The sequence below is a fragment of the Aspergillus candidus genome, assembly GCF_002847045.1.
Source record: "Aspergillus candidus strain CBS 102.13 unplaced genomic scaffold BDW47scaffold_47, whole genome shotgun sequence".
Lineage (NCBI taxonomy): Eukaryota > Fungi > Ascomycota > Eurotiomycetes > Eurotiales > Aspergillaceae > Aspergillus > Aspergillus candidus.
The window spans coordinates 108,578-136,442 of NW_020194052.1; the positions used below are offsets into that span (position 1 = coordinate 108,578).

At 53.3% G+C, this 27,865-nt stretch overlaps 13 protein-coding genes across 13 annotated transcripts; 4 read left to right on the forward strand and 9 right to left on the reverse strand.

The window, feature by feature from the left end:
- Positions 1-36: 36 nt before the first annotated feature.
- BDW47DRAFT_128191 (uncharacterized protein) lies at positions 37-588 on the forward strand (the record flags this gene model as incomplete). The annotated part of the gene is made up of 1 exon (XM_024816810.1): positions 37-588. The coding sequence occupies one exon, from the start codon at positions 37-39 to the stop codon at positions 586-588; it is 552 nt and encodes a 183-aa protein (XP_024669408.1).
- A 25-nt stretch (positions 589-613) lies between these two features.
- BDW47DRAFT_110514 (MARVEL domain-containing protein) lies at positions 614-1,540 on the reverse strand. Its single transcript, XM_024813746.1, has 3 exons — positions 1,330-1,540; positions 1,051-1,272; positions 614-989 (listed from the first exon to the last, which is right to left on the reverse strand). Exons 1-3 carry the CDS (start codon positions 1,363-1,365, stop codon positions 693-695), a joined length of 555 nt encoding a protein of 184 aa, XP_024669409.1. The 5' UTR covers positions 1,366-1,540; the 3' UTR covers positions 614-692.
- A 1,462-nt stretch (positions 1,541-3,002) lies between these two features.
- Positions 3,003-5,680, forward strand: BDW47DRAFT_63390 (sugar porter family MFS transporter). Its single transcript, XM_024819486.1, has 5 exons — positions 3,003-3,581; positions 3,647-3,723; positions 3,790-4,530; positions 4,589-5,126; positions 5,193-5,680. Exons 1-5 carry the CDS (start codon positions 3,197-3,199, stop codon positions 5,366-5,368), a joined length of 1,917 nt encoding a protein of 638 aa, XP_024669410.1. The 5' UTR covers positions 3,003-3,196; the 3' UTR covers positions 5,369-5,680.
- On the reverse strand, positions 5,567-6,899 carry BDW47DRAFT_63392 (NAD(P)-binding protein). The gene is made up of 3 exons (XM_024819487.1): positions 6,800-6,899; positions 5,760-6,736; positions 5,567-5,701 (listed from the first exon to the last, which is right to left on the reverse strand). Exons 1-2 carry the CDS (start codon positions 6,836-6,838, stop codon positions 5,798-5,800), a joined length of 978 nt encoding a protein of 325 aa, XP_024669411.1. The 5' UTR covers positions 6,839-6,899; the 3' UTR covers positions 5,567-5,701; positions 5,760-5,797.
- A 478-nt stretch (positions 6,900-7,377) lies between these two features.
- Positions 7,378-8,624, reverse strand: BDW47DRAFT_133494 (uncharacterized protein; the record flags this gene model as incomplete). The annotated part of the gene is made up of 1 exon (XM_024817848.1): positions 7,378-8,624. The coding sequence occupies exon 1, from the start codon at positions 8,617-8,619 to the stop codon at positions 7,378-7,380; it is 1,242 nt and encodes a 413-aa protein (XP_024669412.1). The 5' UTR covers positions 8,620-8,624.
- A 3,184-nt stretch (positions 8,625-11,808) lies between these two features.
- On the reverse strand, positions 11,809-15,207 carry BDW47DRAFT_110524 (Zn(II)2Cys6 transcription factor). The gene is made up of 9 exons (XM_024813747.1): positions 14,507-15,207; positions 14,321-14,443; positions 14,161-14,261; positions 13,930-14,106; positions 13,317-13,873; positions 12,981-13,254; positions 12,759-12,934; positions 12,523-12,706; positions 11,809-12,465 (listed from the first exon to the last, which is right to left on the reverse strand). The coding sequence occupies exons 1-9, from the start codon at positions 14,566-14,568 to the stop codon at positions 11,996-11,998; spliced, it is 2,124 nt and encodes a 707-aa protein (XP_024669413.1). The 5' UTR covers positions 14,569-15,207; the 3' UTR covers positions 11,809-11,995.
- Positions 15,208-15,502: 295 nt separating this feature from the next.
- On the reverse strand, positions 15,503-16,457 carry BDW47DRAFT_110528 (Mpv17/PMP22 family protein). The gene is made up of 5 exons (XM_024813748.1): positions 16,348-16,457; positions 16,239-16,293; positions 16,082-16,187; positions 15,691-15,996; positions 15,503-15,628 (listed from the first exon to the last, which is right to left on the reverse strand). The coding sequence occupies exons 1-5, from the start codon at positions 16,356-16,358 to the stop codon at positions 15,564-15,566; spliced, it is 543 nt and encodes a 180-aa protein (XP_024669414.1). The 5' UTR covers positions 16,359-16,457; the 3' UTR covers positions 15,503-15,563.
- A 1,452-nt stretch (positions 16,458-17,909) lies between these two features.
- BDW47DRAFT_133496 (uncharacterized protein) lies at positions 17,910-18,521 on the reverse strand (the record flags this gene model as incomplete). Its single annotated transcript, XM_024817849.1, has 2 exons — positions 18,307-18,521; positions 17,910-18,242 (listed from the first exon to the last, which is right to left on the reverse strand). Exons 1-2 carry the CDS (start codon positions 18,475-18,477, stop codon positions 17,910-17,912), a joined length of 504 nt encoding a protein of 167 aa, XP_024669415.1. The 5' UTR covers positions 18,478-18,521.
- Positions 18,522-19,871: 1,350 nt separating this feature from the next.
- On the forward strand, positions 19,872-20,556 carry BDW47DRAFT_63471 (uncharacterized protein). The gene has a single exon (XM_024819489.1). The coding sequence runs from the start codon at positions 20,026-20,028 to the stop codon at positions 20,386-20,388; it is 363 nt and encodes a 120-aa protein (XP_024669416.1). The 5' UTR covers positions 19,872-20,025; the 3' UTR covers positions 20,389-20,556.
- On the forward strand, positions 20,316-21,752 carry BDW47DRAFT_63478 (putative integral membrane protein). The gene is made up of 4 exons (XM_024819490.1): positions 20,316-20,575; positions 20,632-20,742; positions 20,799-21,184; positions 21,247-21,752. Exons 1-4 carry the CDS (start codon positions 20,432-20,434, stop codon positions 21,647-21,649), a joined length of 1,044 nt encoding a protein of 347 aa, XP_024669417.1. The 5' UTR covers positions 20,316-20,431; the 3' UTR covers positions 21,650-21,752.
- A 226-nt stretch (positions 21,753-21,978) lies between these two features.
- On the reverse strand, positions 21,979-22,329 carry BDW47DRAFT_110535 (uncharacterized protein). The gene is made up of 2 exons (XM_024813749.1): positions 22,237-22,329; positions 21,979-22,183 (listed from the first exon to the last, which is right to left on the reverse strand). Exons 1-2 carry the CDS (start codon positions 22,321-22,323, stop codon positions 22,109-22,111), a joined length of 162 nt encoding a protein of 53 aa, XP_024669418.1. The 5' UTR covers positions 22,324-22,329; the 3' UTR covers positions 21,979-22,108.
- Positions 22,330-22,352: 23 nt separating this feature from the next.
- On the reverse strand, positions 22,353-23,849 carry BDW47DRAFT_128200 (amino acid transporter; the record flags this gene model as incomplete). Its single annotated transcript, XM_024816811.1, has 7 exons — positions 22,353-22,427; positions 22,478-22,675; positions 22,726-23,081; positions 23,128-23,459; positions 23,503-23,575; positions 23,621-23,634; positions 23,686-23,849. 7 exons carry the CDS (start codon positions 23,847-23,849, stop codon positions 22,353-22,355), a joined length of 1,212 nt encoding a protein of 403 aa, XP_024669419.1.
- A 1,909-nt stretch (positions 23,850-25,758) lies between these two features.
- BDW47DRAFT_110538 (transmembrane amino acid transporter protein-domain-containing protein) lies at positions 25,759-27,777 on the reverse strand. The gene is made up of 5 exons (XM_024813750.1): positions 27,331-27,777; positions 27,020-27,281; positions 26,776-26,967; positions 26,329-26,723; positions 25,759-26,283 (listed from the first exon to the last, which is right to left on the reverse strand). The coding sequence occupies exons 1-5, from the start codon at positions 27,442-27,444 to the stop codon at positions 25,864-25,866; spliced, it is 1,383 nt and encodes a 460-aa protein (XP_024669420.1). The 5' UTR covers positions 27,445-27,777; the 3' UTR covers positions 25,759-25,863.
- Between the last annotated feature and the right edge of the window lie 88 nt (positions 27,778-27,865).

Here is a 27,865-nt window from a genome sequence, read left to right on the forward strand (position 1 = left end):
CGCCACTCCCTCGACTTTGAGATTCCCCTCACAAACATGCCAAAGCCCGAGGTGGCCTTCATCTCAGGTCCGATCGACACCGGCCCCAGGGCCGAATACTTCAAGACCCACTACGTTGCCCCCATCGACGCCGCCATCGCCCGCGACCACCGCTTTGTGATCGGCCCAATCCCCAGCGGCGTCGACGCCGACACCCTGGACTACCTTCTCGCCTACCCCGTCGAGCCGTCGCGGATCACCGTCTTCGTCACGGGAACTGAAGACCAGACCGCGGGGGATGGATTCCGCGCCCGCGGGGTGAATGTCCAGGTTGTGGGCGACCGGACGACTCTGCCCCGGGAGCGCGACGCCGCCATGACTGCAGCCAGCACGTATGATATTTTACGGATCCGGACGGAGGAGGAAGCGCAGGAACTCTACGGGCGCGCCTACCGTCCGGGCCACATGACCAATACAGAATTCAACTGGAAGCGAAGGAGGGGGTCTCCCACGCGAGAAGCCCCGGATGGGTGGACAGAGACTTCGCCGTCGCGCGCGACGCGCAAGAACGGCTGGCTGGGAAGGCTGTCGGCGAAGCTACCCCGTTGATACGGCTGTTGCGCAGCTTAGATAGGAATTAACGTCTCGGATTTACTTTGCTTTCATAGTTCCGTAATCCCTGATTGGGGAATCACTCGACGTACATGACCCAGTCAACACGGAAACATTTGCAGATGCGCCGGGGTGTAACGAGGGCCCCCGTCGCCCTTTCGGGACAAAAACACCGAGCATGCGATCGCGGCGAGTGAGGTTGCGAAACACAAGAACATGAACGCCGAGTCGGCCTTGGCCGACATGCACCGCTTCTCGAGAGCATCGGTGTCGAAGTTGGCCATGTGCCAGCAACCCTTCCGGCCCTCGAAATCCCAACATCCCCCGCTGAGTAACTGATTCGTGCTCGTTTCACGAGCGTTGAAGCAATCTGTGCCCCCCAAGATGGCGGCAAAGGCCTGTCGTCCTGTTAGCGATTGGATCTAGGCGGAGAAAGAGACAGGGGTTGGGGGTGCTTGCGATTCCGCCCGCGAGAAGAGCCACACCGGCTAGTCCGTCGACAGCCCAGGTGATCAAACCGGCCAGGCAATCGAGGTAGAGTGCTGCGACCCCGACGAGAGCGGCGAGCATGCCGAAGGTGCCGGTAAATATGGCATATTTGGTGGCCGCCGGCGGGGAAAGCCAGTGCTGGCCGAGAAGCAGTGCGACCGAGAGGCCGAGGACGACGACTCCGAAGAGGAACTATTCGTGGTCGATCAGTCGGGGCATGTCGAGTCGATCCACGGGTTCAGGTATTACCTGAAATGACCTCACGATGCCGGTAACCCACTGCATGGTGCTTCAATGTTGGTTCTTTACCCGCTGTATTGAGAGCAACGATAAAACTTGGGATGCAATGGGAGGTCAATCTATTGCCTGACCGATGTAGACATCGGCGATTCTTCCAAGCACCGCCTTGTGAGCACGGTCCGTGCTGCAAGGCTGAATGGGCGCTTTCGGGGGGTTCAACTGGGACTAGTGCTTACGCGGGTTTACGATTCTAACCAATCCACAATCCGATATTTATGGGCAGAGAGATGGTCTCTGCCTAGGTGAGTTTGAAGCCATGGAAGTCCGATCAGTCCCAGTCGGAGCCAGGTTACGTCTTGGATCTTGATGCCATTCAGACTCGGATGATCTCTCATACTGTGGCCATCAGGCCATGCCAGGTTTTCCCTGAGGAAGGGATATCAGTTCAGCAAGGTGCTATCATTCCCAGTTGTGCGCTCCTGTCCCTTGCCCCTCTGGTTGACCCTTTGTCTTGGAAGTCAGCCACCCAACATCCCGTTTTTTGTCCTTTGTTTCACGAATAGCACCTCGTCCATTCAGTTGGTCGGACAGATTATGATTAGCCAGAGGCGGACCGTAGATTGATCGTATCTTGGGGATGAAGCTGACGGCAGTAAACTACACAAGATCCAAGCACACACTCTGCTCGGATCATGGTCTTGCGATGGAGCATATTATCAGGAGACTACGCTGATTGTCTATGACTGAATGATTTCATTTAGCTGGTCTCCGCCAGTCCATCGCGAACAATGGTGGTCACGTTCCACACCCACTGGCGACATCCCACCAGCTTATGTTAGCAAGTGCACCTCGTTCCCTAACACACCAATGCATAGTTGAGTCGGTGGCTGGCGTGTACTTATCATGCGGCCACAATCTCCTGATCAAGGCCCGCAAAAGGAACCTCGATTCAATAGAGTGCTCAATGGCGTCCGCCTGGCCTGGTCGACGAGGGGTGGCTTTGGAGGCACTTATAGGGCTTCTAGACCAACCCTAACAGGTAGAATTGGAACAGAACCTTCAGAACCCTCAAAGCCTTCGGTGATTATCCGGATCCTTCCGGGCAGTAAGTTTCTAAACAGGAAGCTTATTGTCGACCATCCCACGAGGGTTAGGGTTTGCTCAACCGTGGAATCAGCGGGCGGGCGGACCAACCGACACTGAGCCATCCGTTCCCAAAAGGGGTATCCCGGTTCTATTCTAGTGGTCAACTGTTACATTCGAGCAGTTATCCATCGTGCGTATCCGATGGATGTTCCGTCTGATAGGTCCGACGAACATGTCCCCCTCGCACAAGCCGTCAGTGGCGTTCCCCCGTTCGGTGATCCGCTGGGCGTGCGCTGACCCAACCGGGTCCAACGGGTGGACAAAAGCTTGCTATGCTTATTCTCCCGCGCCGATAGTCTAGAATCCTGGAACCATCCCGTCTTACCCCGTGGCCGTTGCATCCTGACGTGGGTGGCACTTCAATTAATGGCTTCCACGTCCTTCAAGGGAGCTAATCATAGTTCACTTGGTCCTCCAATCCTGGTGCGTCCCGCAAACTCGCTAGGAGGGCATCCCATGAGGAAATCTTTCCATGCGATGCCAATTGGGGGATTCGTCGTTGACCCCCAGCACCGATGTTGACGAATCAAGGTAGGATTCATTGAGATCGGTGGACCGGCCTGTGGTTCCTGGGGTACATAAACGCAGTGGACCTCCCCACATCTCTCCGTGGCCGTTTCCCCCACGGGGACTGATGGTGAATCCAACATGAGACGAGTCTACTCTTCTCAAATCTTGGGCTGGAGAAAACCGCTACCACGGAAAAATCCCTTTTCCAACATACCACACCATGGAATTTAACGAATCCTTGAGCTCGGCTGCCGAGGAGAATAAGGCTGAGAGAAAGGCCTCTGGAGCTCCAACGGTTGAGCATGCCGAGGGCCGCAAACACGGTATTTATGATGTCGAGGGTGCGTCTGCCAACCGACTCGGTGCGGTCTTTGAGAACCCCCTGGCGGGCATCCCTCGGGACCAGCTCTTCGCCGATGTGGATCGCTTTTGCCACGATCACAAGCTAGAGGACTATCGCGACACCTTCCGCAAGGGTGCCCTCCTCTCGCAAAACCCGCGAGCGGCCGAAGCCCTTCCTGAACTGACAGAGAGCGAGAGAGAGGCTATCATCCGCGAGCGGACGCACAAGTGGTCCCAGCCGTGGATGCTGTACTTCCTGGCCGGTATGCGCAGCTATCTTTCTCTCACACTGGTTGTTTCAGCGGAATAGGGATTAACAGTCTCGTAGCCATGTGCTCCCTGGCGGCGGCGGTGCAGGGAATGGATGAGACGGTCAACAATGGGGCGCAAGCTATCTATCTCACGGTAGGCGACAGATCCACTCCGTCCGTGGCTATGTGTGTGGAGAAGGCTCTTCAATAACAGAGGTAGCAACTTGGCATCGTCCCCGAAGATGAAAACGATACCAACTTCCGGTTCGATAAGCCCATGCAGGACTACCTGACTGGTCTGGTCGTCGGCGCCCCCTACCTGGCTTGCGCCATTCTCGGCTGCTGGTTGACTGAGCCCCTGAACCGGTACCTGGCGCGACGGGGCACCATCTTCTGGTCATGTTTCATCGCGGCCGTCGCGTCCATTTGGGAGGGCGTCGCCAACTCGTGGGTCAACCTGTTCGTTGCGCGCTTTGTTTTGGGCCTGGGAATCGGGTCCAAGTCGTCAACAGTCCCGGTCTACGCCGCCGAGTGCTCACCTGCACCCATCCGCGGTGCCCTCGTCATGATGTGGCAGATGTGGACGGCGTTTGGCATCATGCTGGGCAACATCATGGGCGTCGCTTTCATGGACGTCGAAAAAGACCTCGCCTGGCGCCTCATGTTGGGGTCCACTGTCGTCCTCCCCATTTTCGTCTGCATCCAAGTGTATTTATGCCCCGAGTCACCCCGCTGGCTGATCCAGCACAACCGAATCAACAAGGCCTTTGCAGCCTTCCAGACCCTGCGCCCCACAGACCTTCAAGCGGCCCGCGATCTGTACTACGCGTATGTGGGGGTCCAGCTGGAACGTCAAGTCAACCAGGGGAAGAACTTTTTTACGATGTGCATGGAGCTGTTCACCGTCCCGCGAATTCGACGCGCGACACTGGCCAGCTGGATTGTCATGTTCATGCAACAGGTATTCTTTTTCTTCCCTCTTCCCCGACTCACTTCAGGCGAAACTAAGTGAACGGCAGTTCTGTGGAGTCAATGTCATTGCATACTACTCGACCACCATCTTCACCGACAGCGGCTACTCGATCAAGCAAGCCCTCTTGGCATCCATGGGCACAGGAATCCTGAATTGGGTCTTCGCGTTGCCCGCGTTCTTCACAATCGACACATGGGGCCGTCGCAACCTGCTGCTTTTCACCTTCCCCATGCTCGCCCTCTGCCTCTTCTGGACCGGCTTCTCGTTCTGGATCGATGAAAACAATCCAGAGAGCAAGGCCCGCGTCGCCATGGTCACCACAGGGATGTACCTCTTTGAGGTCTTCTACTCGCCCGGCGAAGGCCCCGTCCCCTTCACCTACTCGGCTGAGGCATTCCCCCTCAATGTTCGCGAGGTCGGCATGTCGTGGGCGACGGCTACCACCTGGTGCTTCAACTTCATTCTGTCCTTCACCTGGCCCATGTTGAAGAGCACCTTCCGCCCCCAGGGTGCCTTTTGCTGGTACGCCGCCTGGTGTGTGCTGGGCACGTTCCTTGTTTTGCTGTTCGTCCCGGAGACGAAATGTAAGATTTATCCTGTCCCTTTTCATTTTCCTGGTCTATATAGATGGCGAATACTTACAATTATAGCCCTCACCCTGGAGGAACTTGACCAGGTCTTCTCCGTGCCGACCCGCGTGCATGCTGCTTATCAGCTCCGGAATGCCATCTGGCATTTCAAGGTCAAGATCCTACGCAAGCGTCTGGATCCCATGCCCGATTTCTCCCAGTGGATTGAGGCGGAGACCTCAAGCCAAAGCTCGTAGGGAGGATAATCCTTATTCTCATTAATCATTCAAACATTCCCTATTTTCCCCATTTCCTGACTTCCTCATTTCTTTACCTCTTCACTAATTCATCTTTCTTATTTTCAACTTTCAACTTTTATCAATGATTGCTATTGCTGTTGTCATTATTCAATGTCCTGCGTTGGTGGTTCTGGGTCCGTCATTTTCATACATATCAGGATCTTCCCGGGACAGGCAGGCAGTTATGATGGATTGGAGCCACGCTGTAATGAACACTGGATGAAAAGTCCCGCGCGAGTGATGTTTATATGATTAATGTAACTAAGTCAGACAGAACAAATTTTCATTTTCCTGGTTTCAATGGTTATTAAATGCATTCTTGTTTGTCACGAACGCGGTCCACGCTGACCTTTGGAGTAAAATAATTAGACCACCGCAGCACATGGATCAAACCGCCAGACCAAAGGGATTCCAACCGGCGTCGAGCATCTGCACCGCTCGCCTTGTTGCCTCGTCCAGATCTTCCGTAGGCAACCCGAGAACTTCGTTCGCCGTGGACATTGTATCCGCAAAGTCCGCCACAGCATTGTTCGTCCGGAACACCCGCCCATACATTGCCTTGGCGAACCCTGTTATGACGCCCTTGGCATTCTCCTGCTCGCCATCCGCAATCCGCTTCTCGATAGGCTCGTACGTGATCTCCCAGTCGGCGTCGGTCGTCCCCAGCACGCGGTGCAGACTATCGAGCATGTCCCGCTGCGACACCTGGAAGCTGTAGATGCGTAGATCTTGGTTTTTGAAGTCGTCGACCGACGGCGACGCTCCGGACTCAGGGAAGCTGAGCAGGGCTGCCAGTGCGCGCCCGCATTGGTCCCAGGTGCTCACCGTGATGGTGCGGCGCCCGTCGTCGAAGAACGTCACCTTGCGGGACTTGATCGTGAAGCCGAACCACTGCTCGCCGGTCGCGAGGCTCCACTCGTACCAAAAGCCGCAGGGGAGGCAGATCGGCGACGACACGCCATTGCTGCGGACGTCGTCGATCCGAGCGCGGACCAAATTGCTGAAGACCGGTTCATCCTCCTCGGCGTGCTCCAAGATCGGGTATCCGAAGGCGTTTGGCATGATGTAGGGCACACCGGCCTTGCCGGCGGCCACAGTGATGCGGCGATGGAGGTCGTCTGGCGCCCGGACACCGAGGGTAATAACGAGGAACTGCTGGTCACGGAGAGCATCGACTATCGAGGCTTCATCTTCATAGTCTACTTCGACGTGACGCACGCCGTCGGGCTGCTGCCCGTGGCTGCCTTGACGAGTTAGGCCTGTGACGGTATGCTTGCCGGTCTGCACAAGTGCATTGGCAAAGGCACCACCGATGCGACCAGTTGCCTAAAAGGGTCAGTCCCTTTCTCATATGATCGTGGCTAGTAGGGGGACGGAGGCATGACATACGCCCACGATGGCGACTTTTTGGATCAAATCGACGGTCATTATGAAAAGTCACAGTAGATATTCGTCAAGTCCAAATGATCATGAGCTCCCAGAGGCTGAGGATCGGTAAAAAATTTGTTGAGGGATTGATGAGGGGGTGATCAAGAACGGTCTGGATATTTATAGTGAGACAAAGGCGGAGGTCGGGCCGGAGTTAAGCGCCAGTCGTGGCTGAAGAAGCTGGAGTTTATATAAACTCCGGTTGATGCTGTTATTCACTGCTTGGTTCCCTTCAATTCCTGTGGTTAGTCCGATAGAGAGGTAAGCACTAGCCAGTCATTTGTACGCCATCTTACGTCGTCAGTGGAGGGATCTCAACAGACAGTTTTGGTGATTATCCTGTATATAGTGACAGGACCAGCAAGGTTCGCCGCTGAGTGACTGGATTGGATGTGTCGTATAATATTCACTAGATGGCATTGAAACCCTGCAGCCATGCTAGATACTCAGTTACTGTGATCTAGTCGAAGCCAGATAGACCCATATCTCCCCGTGATATTGTTTCACTGGATATCCCTGTCCTCAGATCAGGACGAAGTTTAGAAAATCCCAATCCCTTCCCATTCCACATCATTCCTTGTGGAAACTTGACCCTGCATATATCCATGGATATAACATTCTCCCACCATTCTATACAACTTGATATCATCTTCGCCGATTGCGTCCAACACGGTTGGGGTCCTTCTGTCCTCATCAGGTCCCCCCGACCCTTCAGCGCTGGCCGCATACGGTCTTAATACAAAAGGCACGGGTGTTCCACCCAGAATGTGAACCTCATCCCCTGCCTGAAGATCCCGCGGCCCAAGACCGAAGAAGCCATTGCCCGTCACAAAAAACCGCCTGTTAGTACAGGCCAGCCACAGCGCGTCCACAGCGCCAGGATCAACAGTGGCCCCGCCGAACGAGGTCCCACTAGCCGTGGTGTCAACAGTAGCTGTTCCACTCTGCTCCGCTTCATCGCGGTTCGCTGGGCCCTCCGTCTGATATGCATCCACCATAAGGGTCGCTATCAGCGGATTGGTGCATTCCTGAAGGACAGTCTCATCTAGTCTATTAAGCTCGCCACATTTCAGGACAACATGGTGAGTGAAGCATCTTTCGAACAGCCGACACAGTGAATCATGGTAGTTTCTGGGCATCGGACTCTGTCGTAAGGGTCCCGACGTGTCCACAACGCAGGTCCGGACAAAGACGTCAGGCGCAAACTCACCCGTTGGATACTCTCGCCCGACCGTGCTCGCCAGTTTGGTCCATTCCACAACGATGCTTTTCAAGGCCCCCTGACCCCGGGGTAAATTGTCCGAAAGACTAACGACAGTTTCAATGTTGCATGAAGAGGTAACAAGCAGGTCGGGCCGCTCCTCGTACGGCCATGCTGCTACGAGGGATGTGTCTCCACAGGCGTCGTACGGGCGAAGTGGTAAAGGGCGGCAGAGCGAGGTGTTAGAGGTGAGGGTAGTCGTGGCGAAGTTAGGCACCCAAGACGGAAGGCTCTCCTGCATTTGGGGGGATGCGCAATCTTTGAGGCCGCAGATTGTCAGAGAAGATGATTGCATGATGCAGGCCTTGGCGGCCTCAGCAAAGACATCCTCTACTGGCTTCTCGTAGTCCGGTTCGACCACTTGGGCATCACTACGACTGATATTGGCGCCCTGGAGTCCAAGGACAGAGTAAATTCGATCGCGGAGTTCCGTGGCCTGGAATACACCGGCAATATACAGCAGGTTCTCTACTGAATTCATCTTCAGCGCCTGGAAGTCTTCGCGGAGGCCGTTCACCATGACCACGGAGGGCAGACCGCCGGGTCGAGCTTCCTCTCCTCCAGGGCCACTGGGTGGGAGTAGAATAGTGGCAGCAGAGATCTCCAGGCTGTCCCGTGGTAATTTGTTGAGCCATGGGCGCTGGCTAAAAGTTTGAGCCACTCGAACCAGGTCAGTCCAGTCCATAGTAAACTTCCCACACCGAACCATGACTTTCCGACCGACGACCACCTCTTGGGTAACCCAGCAGCGACTGAACACGGGGCGGTTGAAAAAGTCTACTGCCGAATTCCAGACGGGCGAATCGAATGAAGGCAAATGTAGCCCCGGGTCTGCCAGCATCTCGTCCGGGCCAGGGAAGAACCCCTGGCTATGAAACCGGTGGGCAATCTTTCGAAAGATGTCGAAAACATCCCCGGTGCTTTCCTCCTCATCGCCCACCCAGAGCGTCACTTGCTGTGCTCGATTGTAGAACCACATCATACTTGTAACTTGAAACCTTCGCTCCCCAAAATCTAACTGGTTGATCGACAGCTGATCGATCCAATAGGTTTTGGTGTCGGATGCATGGCGCATTTGCTTCAGCGCATCCCGAAGTCCGCAGTTGATCGTCAGATATCGTTCATTTCCGGATTTGTCTTTGCAGTATACGCCGTGAAGAAACTTGGCCATCTTCCGAGCTGTTTCATTCTCCTCCCGCGACCAAGAGGGCACAATTGCCCTTTCGTACGCGGTCTCCTTCCAGGTATAGGATAAAGCCTCATATGTGGGCCTACTATCCAAGTCGACAACCCTGATGTCGATCTCGAGCTTGTCGTCAAAATTTCCGGGCTTGATATCGATCAAGCGAGTGACAAGGCGATCCTGCCTCGCCCAGTCTATCAACGTTTCGTCTTCGGAATAATCATATAACCGGAGCTGCCCCGTCAAAACCCTTGCTAAAAGCTTCGGGTCTTGGTGGTGTAGAACAACTTCATCCTTCCGGACGGTATTTTGAGTCATTTCTTTGTGGTAACTCTTCATGCGGACGTTGCCAGCCTCGTCGATTTTGATAAAAGGCATGGCCCCCGGCTTATGATCGCCTTCTCTGATGATGTCACGATTGCGAAAGCCCGCAAAGACGCTGCCTTCAAGCGTGGATCTGACAACTGGGAACCCGGTAGGGCCAAACCCCTGCAGAAGCCGCTCAACTTCCTCGTCCTGCAGGTGGTGCTCGGTAGAGATGAGTTGCACTTGCAGAGATTCGCTATCTGGAAATGCATAGACAATGTGACTCAGGTCTTCTATGGAAACTGACGGGTCTCCGCACGCCTCGAGACAAGACCGCTTTGACGCATCATCCATCTCCTTTACAGTATGAAACTGGGTTGGTATTTGGCAGTGTATCATGGAGTGACTAGGATGATGATTGTTGTGGAAGCTGGCCATGCAACTTGAGCAAAAGTCCACATTTTCACACCAGCAGCATTTGAAACGCGCCCCTTTGATGCTCTCCGACTTCGCCTTGCATAGAGGCCCGTCGCACGTAACACCGATGTGCTCCACACTGCTTCCAAATTTGGAGATAATATCTTGCGCTGCTATGTGCGATGGTATGTGCAGCACCGGATGCCTGATACGCTCATCAATATATATTTCTCCATGTTTATTTCCTGCATTATTTGCAGAGTTTATCGATTGGCGTTCTATGACAGTGGACATGGGCGATTGCTTCGGGGGCGGCGAAAGTTCAATCTCGCCAACATCAGGTATGTCATCCAGAGAAGGGGCTGTGGAGACTAGGACCTTGCAAGTCTCGACTTGCTCTTCATCTGCCGATTCGTGTCTTTGTATCGCATCCAGGTCGATGAATGATGGATCCGCTCGGCGGGCAAGCAGTAACTCTGTCATGCTGACATGGCCACATTTGATGGCCCAATGTAACACCACCTCGCCGGTGTTCTCATTTCGCTTGTTTATCTGAGCTCCGTTGCGGAGCAGACTCTTGGCCATTTCCAGAGACCCTTTTTCAACCGCCCACTGGAGTGGTGTATCACCGTCGGCGTCACACGCATCAATGTCGGCCCCTTTGCCGATCAGCGCTTCGGCCACATCGAGATAGGCTGCAGAAACAGCCAGATGGAGGGCCGTGCACTCATTTTCTCCATAGGCTCTGTTGACCTTGATCCGTTCCTTGAGTAGGAGCATGGCAGCTTCGGGATGCTGGCCCATAAGCGCTGCGCGTAACGGTGTATGTCCTCGGTTGTCCATATGATCAAGGTTGGCGCCCTCTGAAATCAAAACGCGCAGAATGTTCAAGCTTCCCGAGAATGCTGCAATTTCCACCGCTGTGATCCCAGTATCATGGATACAATCAATCTCGGCACCCGCATCTAACAGGACTCGCGCGACCTGGTCTTTGTCAGTTGTAGCGGCGTTCATGAGAGGGGTGCGACCGCGATCATCGACAATAGCGTTGACATTGGCACCTGCGGACACCAGCATCTTCACACACTCGATATTCCCGCCGTGGCATGCACTCTCCAGTGCAGTCTCACCGTAATTTGCGATACTGTCGATGTCCATCCCGCACTGAGCGTAGGCATCAATCAACACCCGAAGTACATCCTCCCTACCCCGACCGGCAGCTATATGGAGGGGCTGAAGCCCATCACTACTTCGCTTCACATTGGCTCGAGTCGCATGGCGCAATAGCACCTCGACGACTTTATGATGGCCATTTGCGGCGGCCATATGCAGGGCAGTTGAACCATCTTCGATGCTCATCTGCCAATCCGCCGCACATTGAAGTAGTCCATCGACAAAGTCGGGAAAGTTGCCGGCAGCAGCGATATGTAATGCTGTCCATCCTTTGTCCAAACGAGCATTTATATCAACGCCGTCTTTCACCAAGTTCGCAATGGCGCTCGCGTCGCCCTTCACTGCGGCGCGCTGGAGAGCGGAACCTTCTGTATCTGGCTGTCCTGGATCGACCCGCATCCCTAGCTTAAAGAACTTCTCCTGCATGTTGAAATGAGTGTGTAGTTGATTCTCTTCAAGTATCAGATGGTGAGGTGGTGTTAAGCATAGTTGGAACGGTGGGGTAAAGAAAGCTTTCTAAGTCAGAAGCATAGGCTGACGAGGCTGACCTTCAGCAAGGGTTCAGCCTAGCTAAGAAAGCCTAACGTCCTAGCGTGGACTATCATCTTGTTCGCATACTCCATTGGTTGTGGTTATCCTCATACTTGTGCGATTCTTAAATTTTCTTTTTATCTATTGTTGGGTCTTGCCGAGGGCGATCTCCAAGGACAGCCTTATCAATGGCCAATAAATAAACCCTACGCATATTGATATCAATTAGGCCATAGCTACAGCTGACAGTACTCCGATAATAACACTAGATGTGATCCTGGCATATCTAGAGATCATGGGCCGGGATGTCATCCATTGACGGAAGTGGCCAGGTCAAGCTATTCAAATCCAATGAATTAGCCAGCTCCATCAACTGATCGGGGCTGAGTTCATAGTGTTGTCGAAAGCTGTCCGCAAATTCCAGCTCAAGCGATTGGCTATAGCCACCAGGAGCGCCCGATGTTACGATGTCCATGGGGCCACTGTCATCTCCAGGTCCACGAAGACCGGTGGCCAGGACCGTTGGCACGTTGCTTTTCAAGGATAATTGAGCAAGTTCGTGATCCAACTGCTTCAACTCCGACTGCGCCAGTCGAGCGCAGATGTTGCCACGGGTGCTCATATCTTCCAATATGGTGTAGGCACGCTGAGACCAGGGTGAATGGTCCTGTAGTAGTGATTGATCAATTGTCGCGGCCATCATGAGAGGGATTGTCGAGATGAACGCCGCATCCATATCGAAAGGGAGGAATGTTTCTGACGACACATATTTAGTACAACGGCCTTTTTCAATGGGTCAAAATAGCCACTTACCCAAGAGACCCTGTTCGAGCAGGTTTGATAGAATCCGGAGAATTTGCTGGGCAGACTCCACGCATGCATGGAGCAAAGCTTTGACTGTAGCTGATTGCAGCCATTCCATGAGTGCCGGGTCGGACTGGCCAAGCTTCGACTGGAGGAAAATGTACAAAAGCGGTCTGGTCGTGAGAATGATGCACTGGATGGGATGAGCATATCATCAGAAAGCACATAGCCCGGCACTATCATACCTGATGCTCGAGCAAATGCAAATGCGCTGAGATGCGCGATGTGCCACTCATGGACCCGTTGGCGTATAGGTCGAACGAAGCGTTCAGCTGTACGGTCACGTTGGCGATATCGCGGAGAACGGACTGCGTGGCGCTCAGGTACCGACTGTCAAGTTTCCCTTCGCTACCGTACACAGCTATTTTCAATTAGCCACGAAAAGCGCCGGATGTTCCCCAACTCACTGAGATCCACTTTTGCCAAAATCTGGCACAGCATCACTTGCATCTCGAGCACATTGGCGCCTTGGATCTCTTGGGATATCGCAGGAAACGAAGCACTTATGCTTTCCTCCGATATTCCCATTGGCACCCCTAGCAGAGACGACATCCGACGTTCGAGCGTGTAGATGGTCCACCACATGAGGCTGCACCGCTGTACGTAGGCTTCGTCTAGACAGAGCCCGTGCATTTCGGTATACATGCCATGCTCTAGAGCCCAGCGTAGCGCCGTGCCCAGCTAGGGGAATCAGTATGGCGGTCAAAAAAAGAATTGCTCGAATTATTAGACGTTTATCTTACCATGCGGTAGGCTGGTCCACGTCTGTAGATACACTGCAGATAGAGCGCGGCACAGCAGAGTACTTGCGTCATCTCGATTGGGTCGCCGTCAAAGAACGTAAAATCAGGCATACATTGCATGGCTTGGATGAAGTGATCATACCCCGGAGGACTTCGCGATCGCACCGATTGCACCACAAAAGCCTTACCAAATGCGAGGACTAGCAAGTAATGGCAAAACCACAGCGGCGAAGAACGCGATTTTTCCGAAGGGTTCTGTTGGAAGGCGGCAAACTGTTCCATAAACGACTCTTCCTCAAAAAGATAGAAGAGGTGACCGCAGTGGAACTTGACCGAGTTGATAAGATAGCGGGCAAAATCGGCCGTGGGAAGGTTTGAGACATCAAACATATTACTAGGGGTATTGGCTTTGTTTCCATCCCATCCGGCGTCATAGACATGCCGATCAAACAGCAATTTGTCCGGATCGGGTGTCAGCGGTAGGCCCGTCAGTCGCATATGGGTCATCCCTAACACCCGTCGACCGAAGGCCCACGTAGACGACGTGCCCATGAATACTACTATGACGGTCAACAGCAGCTCAGCCGGCGATGGTGAATCGGGAGGAGCGCACGCGGTTTGCCCATAGGGCCTTGTGCCCAATCCGTGACATGAAAGGCCAGGGGGTTCGTGAGAGGGGCTTTTGGTTCCCTCCCGCCATGTATCCCAGGCGCCTTGAGGGGCGCATGTTCTGGTGGTAAACCTTGATTCTGGTCGCTGTCCACAGGCTCTGGAGATTGCATCTCGCGACCTAGACATTGTTTAAGTGGGATACCCAAGCTGATTGGATGCTACTGCCACTCACTGGTCGAGTGTTCCCGTCGCTCCGAAGTCAACCTGCTGGAGGCATGATGAGAAAGGCGCTGCTGGACAGACGCTATTCGCTCGTGAAGACTATCAAGATATCTACAAGAGGCAATGGATCATTAGGTGGGACACCAGAGAGGACCGTCTTCTGCACTTACCTCCGAGTGACAAGAACCCGTTGTGACGTGCTGTCAAACTGACAAGCCGAACTTCGTTTGCTACACTGGTCGCAGGGGTGCGAGCCTGAGCATCGGATCTTTTGGTCCCGGCATCTCCTGCAGCTGTCGTATGTATTATGATTGTTAGTTCTGAATATTGACCACCTCCGGGGATGACAAACACACGCTTTCGATATACGCTTGCCTGTCCTCAGGGAGCGTTTTACCGTAAGGTCCTTGGGCGACATCGCAGATGTCCCGGTGGTTTAATGCTCGGATATGCCAGAGATTTCACGAAGTTCGAGATAAGAACTCTCAGCGATGACACCGTATTTGAATGTGCTGATGGCTCCCCCAGAGACTCATGCGGGGTAACTCCATGCGATAACGGGGTCATGGGCACCAGACCTTACCGGAATGTTGCTATCAGTCAAAACTCTCCGCACTAGCACCCCGATTCCTGTCGAGGAACCCTGTATTGCCAGCGGAGGCAGGAACTGATGTCCTGATAAAGTAACTACCTATCTGACCCGGCTCTCCTACCCGATGAAGGTGAGAAATTGGGGAGACATGATATCGGATGGAATGGCCGTAGCGTTCTAGGTCCACTGTCCTTCCCAGAAAGGCCAATCAGACGGCCCTGAATGACCCCCACTCATCTATCCGGTATATATTATCGGTCCAAAATTCCGTCTCTTGGAGTGCAGAGCATCACGATGCTTGGCGTTATACACCCATGAGGTGTCGAGGTGTCGGATATGCACGGGAACATTGGCAGCTGCTTGGTCTCAAAAGATGCGTTGTTGATCCTCTGGCGCGTTGAATGTTTCGCAGCCCCCGTCAAGAAGCAGCAGGGGTCAGATGGATGGAAATGACAGGTTGATGAGGTTAAGGATGGGAAAGAAGAAAAGGAGAGGTGAAATCATCGGAAAACACCGAAACAGCTCAATGCGATCAGGTGACCACCATCTCAGCATTTGGCTCGTTTGTTTGCACATCTTCAATTCTCATCTCATGATCAGTACTAATGACCCTCTCTCTATCATCCCCGCCCATGGGGTCGTCTTCATAATAACCTGGTCGGACGACTAAGGCTTGATCTACTCGGCGTAGCTATCCCAGATACGAACACGGATATGAGTGCACCATTATACTATTGTCTATAATACAAAAGCAAAATATTGGACGCTTTCTAATCGACTTGAAACGCGAATCAGAGACGAAACCACCTGGGCCATTCCGATCAAGCAACCGGAGGCTCCTCATCGTACTCGGCATTGTTGAGAAAACTCAAGAAGCAATTCCAACCTAATCCCCATACGATTAGCACAGTCAAAGTCGGGACACACGAGAAGAAATGAAGGGCATACCAATGTTTATGATATTCACCACCAATACACGATACTGCAGTGGCACTAGGTACAGATTCACACTCTGCAGCGCCGGCCAGACCATCCAATTCGTTCGCAGCGCGTCCCAATACGTGCGTTGCAGCTTCTCGCGCGGGTGGGCACCCTCCAGCACCGACATCGTTGATAGAAAGACCCCGATCATGGTGGGCGCGCAGACAAGCTGGTCCGTGGCGACACGCGCAACGAGCGTGCGGCCCGGAGTAGACAGTTGAATGCGGTGTTGGAGAAATTGAAACCACTTGGTCGCGACCGGACCAAATATCACTGTTTGTGCGTCAGTTAGATCCTCTGATGCTGAATTCTCACCTGTGTGACGAGGTGCAGTGGAATATCAAGGGGCATCGATTACCGCCGCCATATAGGGCCATTCGCCCTGTACGGATGACATCATGCTGAGCGAGACCACGGCGCTCGACGCCTTGTTGAGCTAAGGAGTCACCTATGCCAAACAAACACTATTACACATCAGTCTACTATCATCACGCAAAATTCCCGATGGGACATACCGCGGTGGTAATACTCTGGGTCAAAACCGGGCGTTGCAGAAGACTGCGCTGATACCTGTTTGTTGTCAGTGCGCCGGGCGGATAACGTCTGATGGAAGTATGGACTTACCAGGCGAACATCTTGTCGGCGATATGGTGACTTGCAATTGAAGAGATTGAATTCTTTTCTATGATTGCAAAACTTCTGACCGCTAGAAGTTATGTTGGCGTTGAATCAGGGTGGAAATGTTGATGAGACAGGTCACAGGTCATCCCGCCCTGTCGGGAACGTCCCAATCCGGGAATCCTGCCGCCAGCGGGGCGGAACGCCCAGCTCGGTAATTCTTGGCTGATCATTTGCCCTCCACAGCAAGTTGCATGAGCAGCCTGGAGTTGATCGGGGATGCAGTAGGATCATTCAAGTGGAAATGTAGTACCGGTCCCATGGGTTTGAGGTGTAATCTCTCAAGTAGTACAGGCCATGACAAGAATCGCGTCCTTATCCATACACAGATGAAAAAATTTTCAACGTTCAGTAAATTTTATAGAGAAACACTTATGAATTTTGTTCCAATCAGCCAGTCGAGTTGCTTTTATGCACCCCAGCGGAGGTGACCCACCGATCTATTGAGCAATCTCCTGTATACAGCGTCTGCTGCATCGAGCCTATCAGGATTGTTTTCTTAAGCCTAGACCCGCGCAGTGATCGACTGTGAAAACTGGAAACCCTACTAGGTGCATTCGCCAAAGGATAACCCAGACTATGGTCGCTGTATTGTCGGGATGTGCGATATAAAAAATCCCTGAGACACCTCCCCAGGCAGCACTACAGATGACCCAGCCACCTTAATCAACGATGTCATTCAGTGAAAGACACTGCTACAGCTGGCTTATTCCTTCCCGGTAGTATAATTCAACGGCTGTTTATGAACATACTGCGACGGATGTACGGCTCCCAGAAATACGCATTCTTGGTCAAAGGAAACCGGGTAGGTGACCTGGGACGCGTGCAAGAGACAGAAACCTTCCAAGATGACACTGGGATGGGGCATTTTTATCCAGATTCGCACAGCATTTACCCAATTAGTCCAGAGTCTTATGAGAGCAGGAACCATCCCCACGATTATTTTCTTTTTTTTTTTTTTTTTCATAGCCCAACAGCAGCGTTGAGGTCGGCTGTCGTTCCCCAACCCAAATGACTGGAATAGGGTGAGCCCGGCGGCCAGAGCTTCGCGGAACGGCACGTCGTCAAGTGGCTATACTTCCGTGGCGCGACAACATTGTGCCGGGACGGAAGGACCGACCCTCTCAGAAGGAGGACGGCAGTTCCTTTGTGGCATGGGCGCAGCAGCTAAAGACGGGTTTGGTTGTCTCCCCGGGCTGGCTCCAAGGTTGCTACCGACGGGACGAGTTTCGTGTCGTGGTTGGCACCACCGGCGGCTGGAAGACGTTCATCGCATGTCGTATGATCGAGTTAGGTCGGGCACTGCGAGCGGATTCCATCTTGGTCAATCAGGTGTTGCCGGCGGTGTCCGCCGCAGCCATCGGTCACCGGTTGGTCTATTTGAGGCGGGATGTCCGGTGCTGTCGTCACATCATCACAATGCATTGGTAGAAGTCTATATCGCTGTATACACACGGAGTCCGATGGACCTGCCCACCCCCCCGCCACCGACTGCCGCCCCCCTCTTGTCACTCTTGATACGGGGGTAAAGACTCCTCGTCGACGGATCGCCGTCGCGACACCGGTCCCCCGGCCAGCTGTCCCCGCAACGCGGCGATCCCCGTCATCCTCCCTTCCCCTTTGCGCGGCGGCGTCACCAGTCCGCCCAGGAGGGAGGGATCCGGTCGCTCAAACTCGAACTCGAGTCGCTGCAGGTAGATGGAGCGGATCTGCGGGCGGATGGAGACGATCTCGCGGCAGTAATCCTCCCACTCGTCGCGCGTCCCTCGGAAGTCCAGCTTCACTTCGAGGTAGTCGGTAAATTTGGACAGGCCGGCACTGGCCTGGAAACCCGTCCCACCCTTCATGCTTGGTTTAGTATACATTGAGAACAAGTTCGCCAGGGGTTATATCTGGGGCGCATACATAATGTTCTGACCACATTTCCGACCCCTGGCGCGGAGCGTTGACAACCTCGACGCGCACGGCCGCCCGGGGAGTGCCAAACGTCTGGGCGTGGAGCAGGGTGATGGCCTGGACGAAGATGACACGAGCTGGACGATCATCCTCCGTCGTATGGAGGACGTAGATGGGCATTCTGGTGAGAATCCCAGACGTTGACAATCCTGGGGAGTCTGGACTCCTGTGGATGGAGAAACGGGGATCCCCACTTGGGGCAGTGTTGCTGTTTGTTGTTGTTGGGTGGTTGTTGGCGGTGATTATCATTCTTCCGCGGGCCCAGCCCGGTCGCGTCTCACCTGTTCAACCACTCCTGTCATGTTTCCAGTTGATCGCCTTCATCCACAACTGTCATATTAGTGGAAAAGCAGGGAAATGGAGCAGCAAGGAGGAAGACTGTATATGTTTGGGGTAAGTAGTCTGTAGTTGTACTGGGCCAATACATCCGATCATGTACCTCGGGTGGGATATGTTTCATGTCACCCATTCTTATGCTTTTCTTTTCTTTTCTTTTCATTCGCTCTTTTTTGAAAATTATTTTATTTCGTTATATCCAATTCAATTTTTATTCCGTGCCTTCACGGTGTGGTAGAGTGTTGGGGGCCGTAAGCAGTAGTGGATATATATTTCTGGATAGTGTCTCGAGATGGCTTTCTCCGCAGCCGATCCCTCCAACCTCCCGCTTGAGGAGCCTAATGAAATAGTATAGACACAGGAGAGAGGAGGTTCAATCTGATTCCAACTGCGTTGTCTTTTGTCCGTGAAGATTCACAGTTAAAATGATGGATATCTCATGAGCACGAGGTGGATATTCTACGAGCCCAGCGCATTTATCACCAGCCCGACTCGCTTGGATTCCACACGATCCACCCAAATCGATAGTCTGGCAAAAATAGGCTCTAGCTATCGACATAGTACTCCGTAGCCCGTATCAATGTATACGGAGTCGATATCGATATATGTCGGCCATCCTCGTGTGCAGTGCACAAGCTGAGTCATCGTGTAATGCGCCCCGTGACTGCCAGGATCATCAAAGCCACAAAAGATCCTGGAGAACTTCAACCAGGAATCAATCCTGATCAATCCTCCTCATCCCTGACATCCGGCTTGCTTGACGATTCGGATCCGATCCGATCCTTTCGACGAGGGAACTTTTAACATCAACACGGGCTGACACCCCTATCCTCCTCTTACCGAGGATCTGGCCACACCTGTAGCCGACGAGGTGCACGAAAAGGGGGATCTACACTGGGCGGGTCCATGAACAGGTGGTGGTGGTGGTGGTTTTTTCGCCCATCGCATGGCACTTTCCACCGATGCCCATATTCCGAGAAGGAAGGGATCGGTGAGCTCATTGATGATGCCCCGGGTCCTCATTGGATTGGGACTTGCCAGTCGCCGTCTCCGCAGCCCACCGCGCACCGAAGTTTATTGACAGAAAATCGCCACACCGAACCACCCTGCCCGCAGCTGCGACAAACTCTCAACTCTACGATGGCAAACCATTTCAATTGCCGTCCTAATGGAAGAGATGATCCCAATTACTCCACGGCTCTTAATGCCTGATGGCCTCTCATCAAACCATTGAATTCGGGTCCGAACCCGCCTAGTCGGGTCCGCTCGCAGCCGAACACCCAGCTATTCAACAGCCTCACCCGGTTCTCCCCACAAGATCCAGTGGGCCTGATGTTGGTCAGACTTTTCCTGAACTTTGGGTGCGAGAAAAGGCCAATCGCTGACCTCGGCGCGGGTTTCTTTTTCCTGTTTGGGGTTTCCCCATTTTCCCAAGCTTCCTTTCCCCTTCTTTTTTTTTTTATCCCGCGCTCCTCTTTCGTCGTATATTTATTAATTGGAGACATTCCTGGCGTGTCGGTGTCTCCATCAGTGTTTCGTTGGACTCTGTGCGACCCGCAAACTCCCCTACGTTTCGGACCCTTCCACCCTTCCCCCCCTCAACGCTCGACAGGACGGTCGAATATGTCCTTTCCTCGACCGATCCGCAAGAGTTCTTTGAAGCGCCTGAGAATGGTCGAGAAGTCGCGATCTTGACCCGTGTTTGCATATCAGATCGCGCCTGGTTACGATCGGCAAGATGAACAGCCGCAGAGAGGCCATCACCATTGTGACCGCTCTCTTCCTGGCACTGTCGTGCATCACCGTCTCTCTCCGATGCTATGTGCGGTTACGACTCATGCGCGCGTTCGGGTGGGATGATGGGATTATGGTGGCCGCCTTGGTAGGTCATTTCCGTGGATCCCCCACAAAATCAAACTCCCCTGACTCGCGATCCAGTGCTTGTATATAGGGTTCTCCGTCTGTATCTTTGTGGGGAGCTACTACGGCGTGGGGGAGAAGACTGCCTGGTTTGTCGGGAAGGAGAGCCACATGCAAACGTCATTGTTGGTAAGTCTGCGCCCTCTTCCTCCATCCACGGACGAAACTAACTTGTCCTTCTCTAGTGCTGGTGGTTGGGCCAGAATTTCTACATCGTGAGCTGCGTCGTGGCCAAAATCTCCATCATTATCGCCCTCCTCCGCATCACCATCGTTCGCGCCCACTCCATCATTCTCTATGTGGCCGGGGCTTTGACCGTAGCCGTGGGATTGCTGTTCCTTTTTTTCAGTATCTTCGAATGTCACCCGGTCAGCTACTTCTGGATGCGTCAGCCTGGTCAAGGCAGCTGTCTGTCCGTGGATACCTTGTTGGCGATTGTCTACCTGTACAGTTCCATTGCGGCCCTGACCGACTTCACCATCGGTTTGTTGCCGTGCTTTATCATCCTGGACTTGCAGATGTCAGCGCGCACCAAGTTCGCGCTTGCGGGAATTTTGGGTCTCGGCTGCATGTAGGTCCCCCCATTTCCCCATCCAACGTTCATATCCGGTCAATCGATCTAACCCATAACAGTGCCAGCTCCGCCGTCATCGTCCGTATTCCCTTCCTCTCCACCTACCGCGACCCCGATTTCCTATACGCCACCTATCAGATCTCCATCTGGTCGAATGTTGAGGCCGGGTTAGGCATCACCGCAGGCAGCTTGACTACTCTGCGGCCGCTGTTTCGCCTCTGCCGCGAGCGGTCGGCCAGGTCGAGCTATCCACTCTCCTACATGGGCGCCTCCCAGAAAACCCGTCAGGGCGGACGCATCTACGACGCCACCAGTGACGAGACACACGGCGTGACCACGACGATTATCGGGAACCCAGAGGTGGCCATCCCCTGGAATACCAGCGAGGATCGGTTGACGTGGGAGAACCCGGGGGTCCTGGGAGTGGAACGGTCGTTTCGGGTGCAGGTGGAGAATCAATAGCGAAACCTTTGTCGCTTTCCTTTGTATATATGCATGCATAACAGGCGCAATCGATATACCAATTTTGGAAAACACATACGTCAAGTTGTCTGACTGCAGGGCAATGCAGCTCAACTGAATTGGCGCGTAACTCGAGCACCACGTATGCCTGCCAAGGGATATAAGCCATAGTCGGGATGATAGCATGCATGTCCTCGCTATCCTTGTCACATGTATTTCGGAATTAGAATCTCTGCAGATATTCTATGGTGCACAAGGTGTCCTGTTAAACGGTACGTAACTCGCAACCTTTGATCCAATTCTATCAAGGTGTTTCGGACATCCCGTCCTCACACCGACGTGATCCTCCAGCGGTATTACAAAACGCCATAAGTATCTCCCATTTTTATACCATCGCGTTCTACAGAAATAAGCACCTTACCTCGTCTGGCTCACCCAGGGGACCATGGAAGGGCAATCTCAGGAACAAGAGAAGCTGTTGCGACCTCCCTCCTCATGTATCGACCTGCCCGATGACCATAGACCTAGCGCGCACTAAACACATCATCAGTATCCGTGATAAGACGGTGAACATGAACAGCACATACAAGAGCAGTCGCAATTACAATCAACCCCACGTTCAACATAGTCAAGAAGACCTTTTGCGGAGTTGCAAAGTACTGGCCCCTGTTCATAAATAGCCAAAAAATGCCACTCAGACCGTCTAACTCGTTAGCTCGAGATCCCACAAGGTGAATCGCGGCCGCTTACAGGTGAACCAGCTTCCAAACAGCGCAGCCTATACAGTCAGTCCTCTCACGCTCAGTCCAGCGGGAAGGGTATACATACGATCAAACTCAACAAGCTGTTGAAGACCGGAATGGCCTCGGCAATCACCCAAGCCAGGACCCAGAACACTACCCCAAGCGCACACCACGACCCCAGCGCTGCTGCATCGCGCTTGTGGATGCGGTCACTGCCGGCCCAGATGCGCACGTATACCTGCTTGCAGGCAGTGTGGCCGAAGATGACTCCCGCGATGACAATCTGCCAACATTAGCCTGTGAATCACAGCCTACTGTGTTTCGGAAACCAACCGATGGTAACGCCAATCCATACGCTACCTTCCGCAGGACAGGCCCCATCGACCCCAAAGCCGGGGATGTGACGCTGTCTCCAGCGTAGCAGTAGATGACCACCGCCACAGCCACATATAAAGCAATCTCAACCGTCTGTAGGACGCACAGCGATTTGGGGAAGTCCTTCGGCTCCTTCATCTCGGCGATGAACCCGAAGAATGCTACGTGGCCGGCGTATGCGATCACCATATCGGTAATGGCGCCCCACGCGGTGGTGAACTCGGTCTGCTTCACGGCGTGGACGGGAGCCGGGGGATTGGTCACCGCGAGGCCGATCATGCAGAGGAAGACGGCACTGACGATGCTGGTGAATGCTGGGCTGGTCAGCGACAGTCTGGAGGGTAGGAGAGTGAGACCCACAGATGACCGAAAGCTTAGCTACGTTGTTCAACGTGCGCGGCACATTCCCCCCGAAGGCGACTATCATGCCTACTATGCCAAACACGATAGAGCAGGTTCCATGTTCGGTGATGGCGTTCATTGCCACGCGGAAGGTGAGCAGATGACTCGCCATCAGGAAGAGACAGAAGAGCAGCTGTCCGGCACCGACGATCTCGCGTCCGATCGGCCCTCCGATGATTTCTCCCGCGTCTGCCATGTGGACAACATGTGGGTAGCGTGTCTTGAACTGGAAGATCACGTATGCGGTGTAGCCGGCGAGAAGGCCCAGCACGACCAAGGCGATTATTCCCCTGTTCTGTCAGACTGGTTGAGGCTGTGAGTCTATTTACTCACGGTACTAGACCCAGAGTTGCGATGGCGGAGGGCAGTGATAGCACCCCTAGCGAGATCATCTGGGCGAGCATCACTAGCCTGGTTAGCTGGCGTGACTAATTGTTGGACTATGACGGACCGATTGCGCATTTTCTGTGGCGTTTTTAACTTCATGAGGTATATCAGGATCAAGGAATTTCATACTGCCAGCTGAGCACCTTGTACTGCACTCCTCCCGCATCCTCGTCGCCAAACACATCACCCTTGGGTGGCTCAGTAACCCTAGACTTTTCCTGGTCCTCTGCAGGAGACTCATAATCCATCTTTTTGATGTCTTCGGTGATCTCCACGGGCTTGATCGCGTCCATTGCGGAGTTCTGATGGCTTGCCAATGTGTATGCTCTTCTAGTCCGAGTGCTTCGACGGCATTATGAATGTACTGAACTAACGATCTTCGTCTCCGAAGGGGTATCTTATCTTACATGCAGTGAGGTTTCGGACGACTTTGCGTCCATGTAAGGGATCGATATCAACTGACAGGATGAACCCTAGCACATCCGTATCGCCTTCTAAAGACTGTTATGGAATAGATTGTCCCGCTACATTGCAGTGGAACGTCCCTTGCATTCCAAAACCAGATTAGAGATTGGAAGCTCCTGGCGGGTTGCCCTATCGAGATAATTTCCAGTGTCCAATGAGTTTACCCACGGTAAAGTGTTCCACTGGGTTAATTACTCCCGATTCCTTACATCCCTTGTCTCGAGAGTACGGAAATATTCCTTGCAGTTAGCAAGAATGTTCCAGATATCGGCATCGGATTCGCCTGGTCGTCGTCGCTCATCTCCGGAGGAGTAGCTCACACACCCACTTTATCCATTTCCATATATGCTGGAAACTGTGGCAAATGAACTGCATTATGAGTGGAGATATCATGTTAGAGGCTGGTTGCATTCTTGTCAAGCAAGACGCATGACAGGGCGCCCTATCTCTCCACAAAGGTTCGAAGACTCAAATGCTGTGATGGGGAACCCGATGGAACTGTTGATGCATTGGTCACGGTTTTGGAATGTTGAACCTATCGTTATTCTAGCTTGATATATGAAAGAACAGAAACGCCATAGTAATCCACACTGACCAAAGCTGACAGATATTTCAATGTCCATGCATTGAACCATACAAGTCGTTGCAGGATGTGAAAATAGGTCCTGTACCAACAGTGTCAAGGTATTTTGATGTTGGAAATATACTTTTCAATGATTAATAAGATTACCACAATACGCAGTGTCTATTCTTATTCCCCTAGAGATATGCGCATCACCACATATAGATTACATCGGTTCATAGAAAGGTTAACTGTAGTATAGATAGTGAATGAACTACCATTGATATCAAGCACCATAAATCCTTAATCCACACAGCAAAATAAAACATCCACTCCTCCCCACCAACTAAGTTCAACCATCACGAACTAGTGGACCACCCTAGTGGCGACTCGATCTCGAATATCAGTGGGGACTGGAGACGCGGGGTGAGGCCCACTCTCCTCCACCCACCTCCTCCACTCTGTTGTCTCGCGAGTCAGTCATTCCACTCATCCTGGTATACACTCCACTCCTATCATCCAATATGGCCATACTATATCGAAATCCAACTTTTGATATTCGGCGCCACGGGCGCTGTAGCCAACATCATTGGCTAACATGCCCGTGGACAGGACATGCTAGTCAAGTCCGATAAACAGACAACTTTACTACTAGACGGTGATGTTACTTCCTAGATGACCTCTGCCCCCAGGATAAAACACCATGGAAGAGATCTCTACATATATGAGGACAATAAGGAACACACTGTACGAATATGACTTCCCTGGAATAAGTTCGATACCAATGACCCTCTGGACGTACTTGACAGCGCCACACGCTTTTGTCTTGTACGGCGCCCGGAGGCGGAGCGTGCAGATGACACTGAGTCATTGATAGTGAGGCCGACTGTGACATCGAGGGACAGATCTAGATATCGTTGGGATATCAGTTATATTAAATCTGGCCAAAATACCGTTCGGTATCATGGTGCGGTAGCTGAGAGAAGTTTTCAGCAGTTTATGATATCGGACCAGTCGCATGATCCTAGCAATGTGCCTAGTATAAAAGTTCGACAACAGTCCCTACGAGCATACCACGCGATAGAGATGCCAACTAGAGGTACGGAACAAGTCTCCGAACAGCAATTATACTAATAATTGGTTTCCAAACTATTGTATCCCGAAAGCGACATCCCGCATGACATTCTCAACGTCAATTAATCGGCCACGGTACCCGAAAAGCCACACCCGCGTGGCATTCCCAGCATATCCATCCGCCACAGTATTCAAGCAACCCAAAACTACACCGAATTAGAGTTATCCGCACAAGAAAACGCCCCTCCCCCGCCTGAGGTCTCATAAGATGCGATTACCGCAACGACAGACCCGTACGTGCCCGCGACCATTAGGAATGTCCCGATCGCGATGACCAGGATACTCCACGCCACCATGCAACACCACCTTTTTGACCCGCGCGTCCCGCTGCGCCAGTTATCGTACAACCACATGCAAGCCATGGGCTGGAAACAGGTTAGCGTACCCAGTAGGGCTCCGATGAGCGATACTAGAGCATCGAAGGAGGGTATGGCGCTGGCGATTATGTATGCAATGACCGTAACACTAACTGTACACCCGAGCCAGGTGATCCAGTGCGTGGGGGAACTGTTGGTGAGATGGGGCGAGCCGCGGAGGAGATGGACAAACATGAACTTGGACGGAATCTACAGGAATCAGAGGGTGAATATGGGTGGGCATGGGAGTCTCACGTGCGCCACGATCGTTGTCGTCACGATCAACCCCGGCAGCGCCAATCCATAGCACACCTTCTTCACGGTGCCACCGGCGGATCCCAGCGCCGGCGACGCCACGTACGATCCGCAGTAGTAGTAGAGTAGGCAGCCGATAATTGCGTAGATCAGCGTGACGCCAACTTTGCAGACGATCAACGCACGAGTGTATTGGGATGGGTTACGCATCTCGGACACAATGGAAAAGAACCCCGAGGACCCAGAATAGGCGAAGACAAGCGAGGCGACTGCGGTGATAGCCTGAGGAAAGGTGGGATCGCCGACGATCTGGTAGTCCGAGACCCAGGGGCCCCGGGTCGTGGGAGCAGAAGCCGGGCGGTCCTGGACGCCGACGGCGATGGTGACGACGACCACTGGCGCTGTGAGCATGGAAGTAGCTCGCAATCCGCGTCCGGGGGGACTTACGAGCGATGAGGATCGACGGCAGCCCGATACTAGCCAGCCAAGTGATGCGACCCAGCGTGCGCACACTGCTGCCGAGCAATCCGACGAGGGCCCCGATGGCGACGAAAACGGCGGTACAGGCGCCGTGCGTGGACACCGCGTTGAGGCCGATGGAGATGCCCAGGATCCCCGAGCCGGTGACGAAGATCCAGTCTACGGATCGTCAGTCGATTTTCTCGACGGGTTGTGACCTACCGCAACGTACAGAGGCAGAACACCGCGGCCAGGATACCACGACCCCAGGGACCGAAAAGCAATGCCCCCACGTCGTCGATGGCGTAAACTCCCGGGTGGTTGGCCTTGAAGGTGCCAACGACGTACTCGGACCATGTTGTAATGGCGGCAAGGGCGCATAGGCAGACAATGCCGGGCGCGAGGCCCAAGATGTCCAGGGCTGTCGGGATGGAGAGGACGCCGAGGCCGATCTCGGTCTTCATCATGAGGACGACGGTACCTAGGAAGCCCAGCTAGAGGTCGTCAGGGGAGTATACGGATGAGGGTTTGTTCCCCGCGCACATTACGATAGTTGGGGCCTTGATCGGTGATCTCGCCAAACACGCCGTCGTGGGTGGGGCCATCCTGCACCGTCATTTCGAGGTCATTGTTCTTGGACGGTCGGGGATCGGACATGGTGGCCTTGATGCGCGTCGGCAAGTTTTGATACTGTCCACAGGTCGTATTTGGGTCCACTATTAGGGGCAGGCGCGACCTTTATGCATCCATAGGTGACTGACAATGCAGGCGCGGCCTCATGGTGGGATCATGCAGTCGAAGGCAGCCTGCCGGTACGAGTGGTTATCTGTCATCGGACGCATAGAAGAATTCCGTTTAAGACACTTCGCCACCCCCTTGATGCCAGTTCGCCAGACTGATATGTAGTTGCTGCTTGGCTGCTGTGCTGACATGGCTGTTGAGACCACGTGCCTCGCGGAGCCCTCACCGCATCGCATCGCTCTTTCTATTTCTGGTGTTTTATTTCTCTTTCCAACAATGCACATGACCCCAGTCAATGGATGAGACCGATAGATCGAACCAAGACAGTAAACGTACG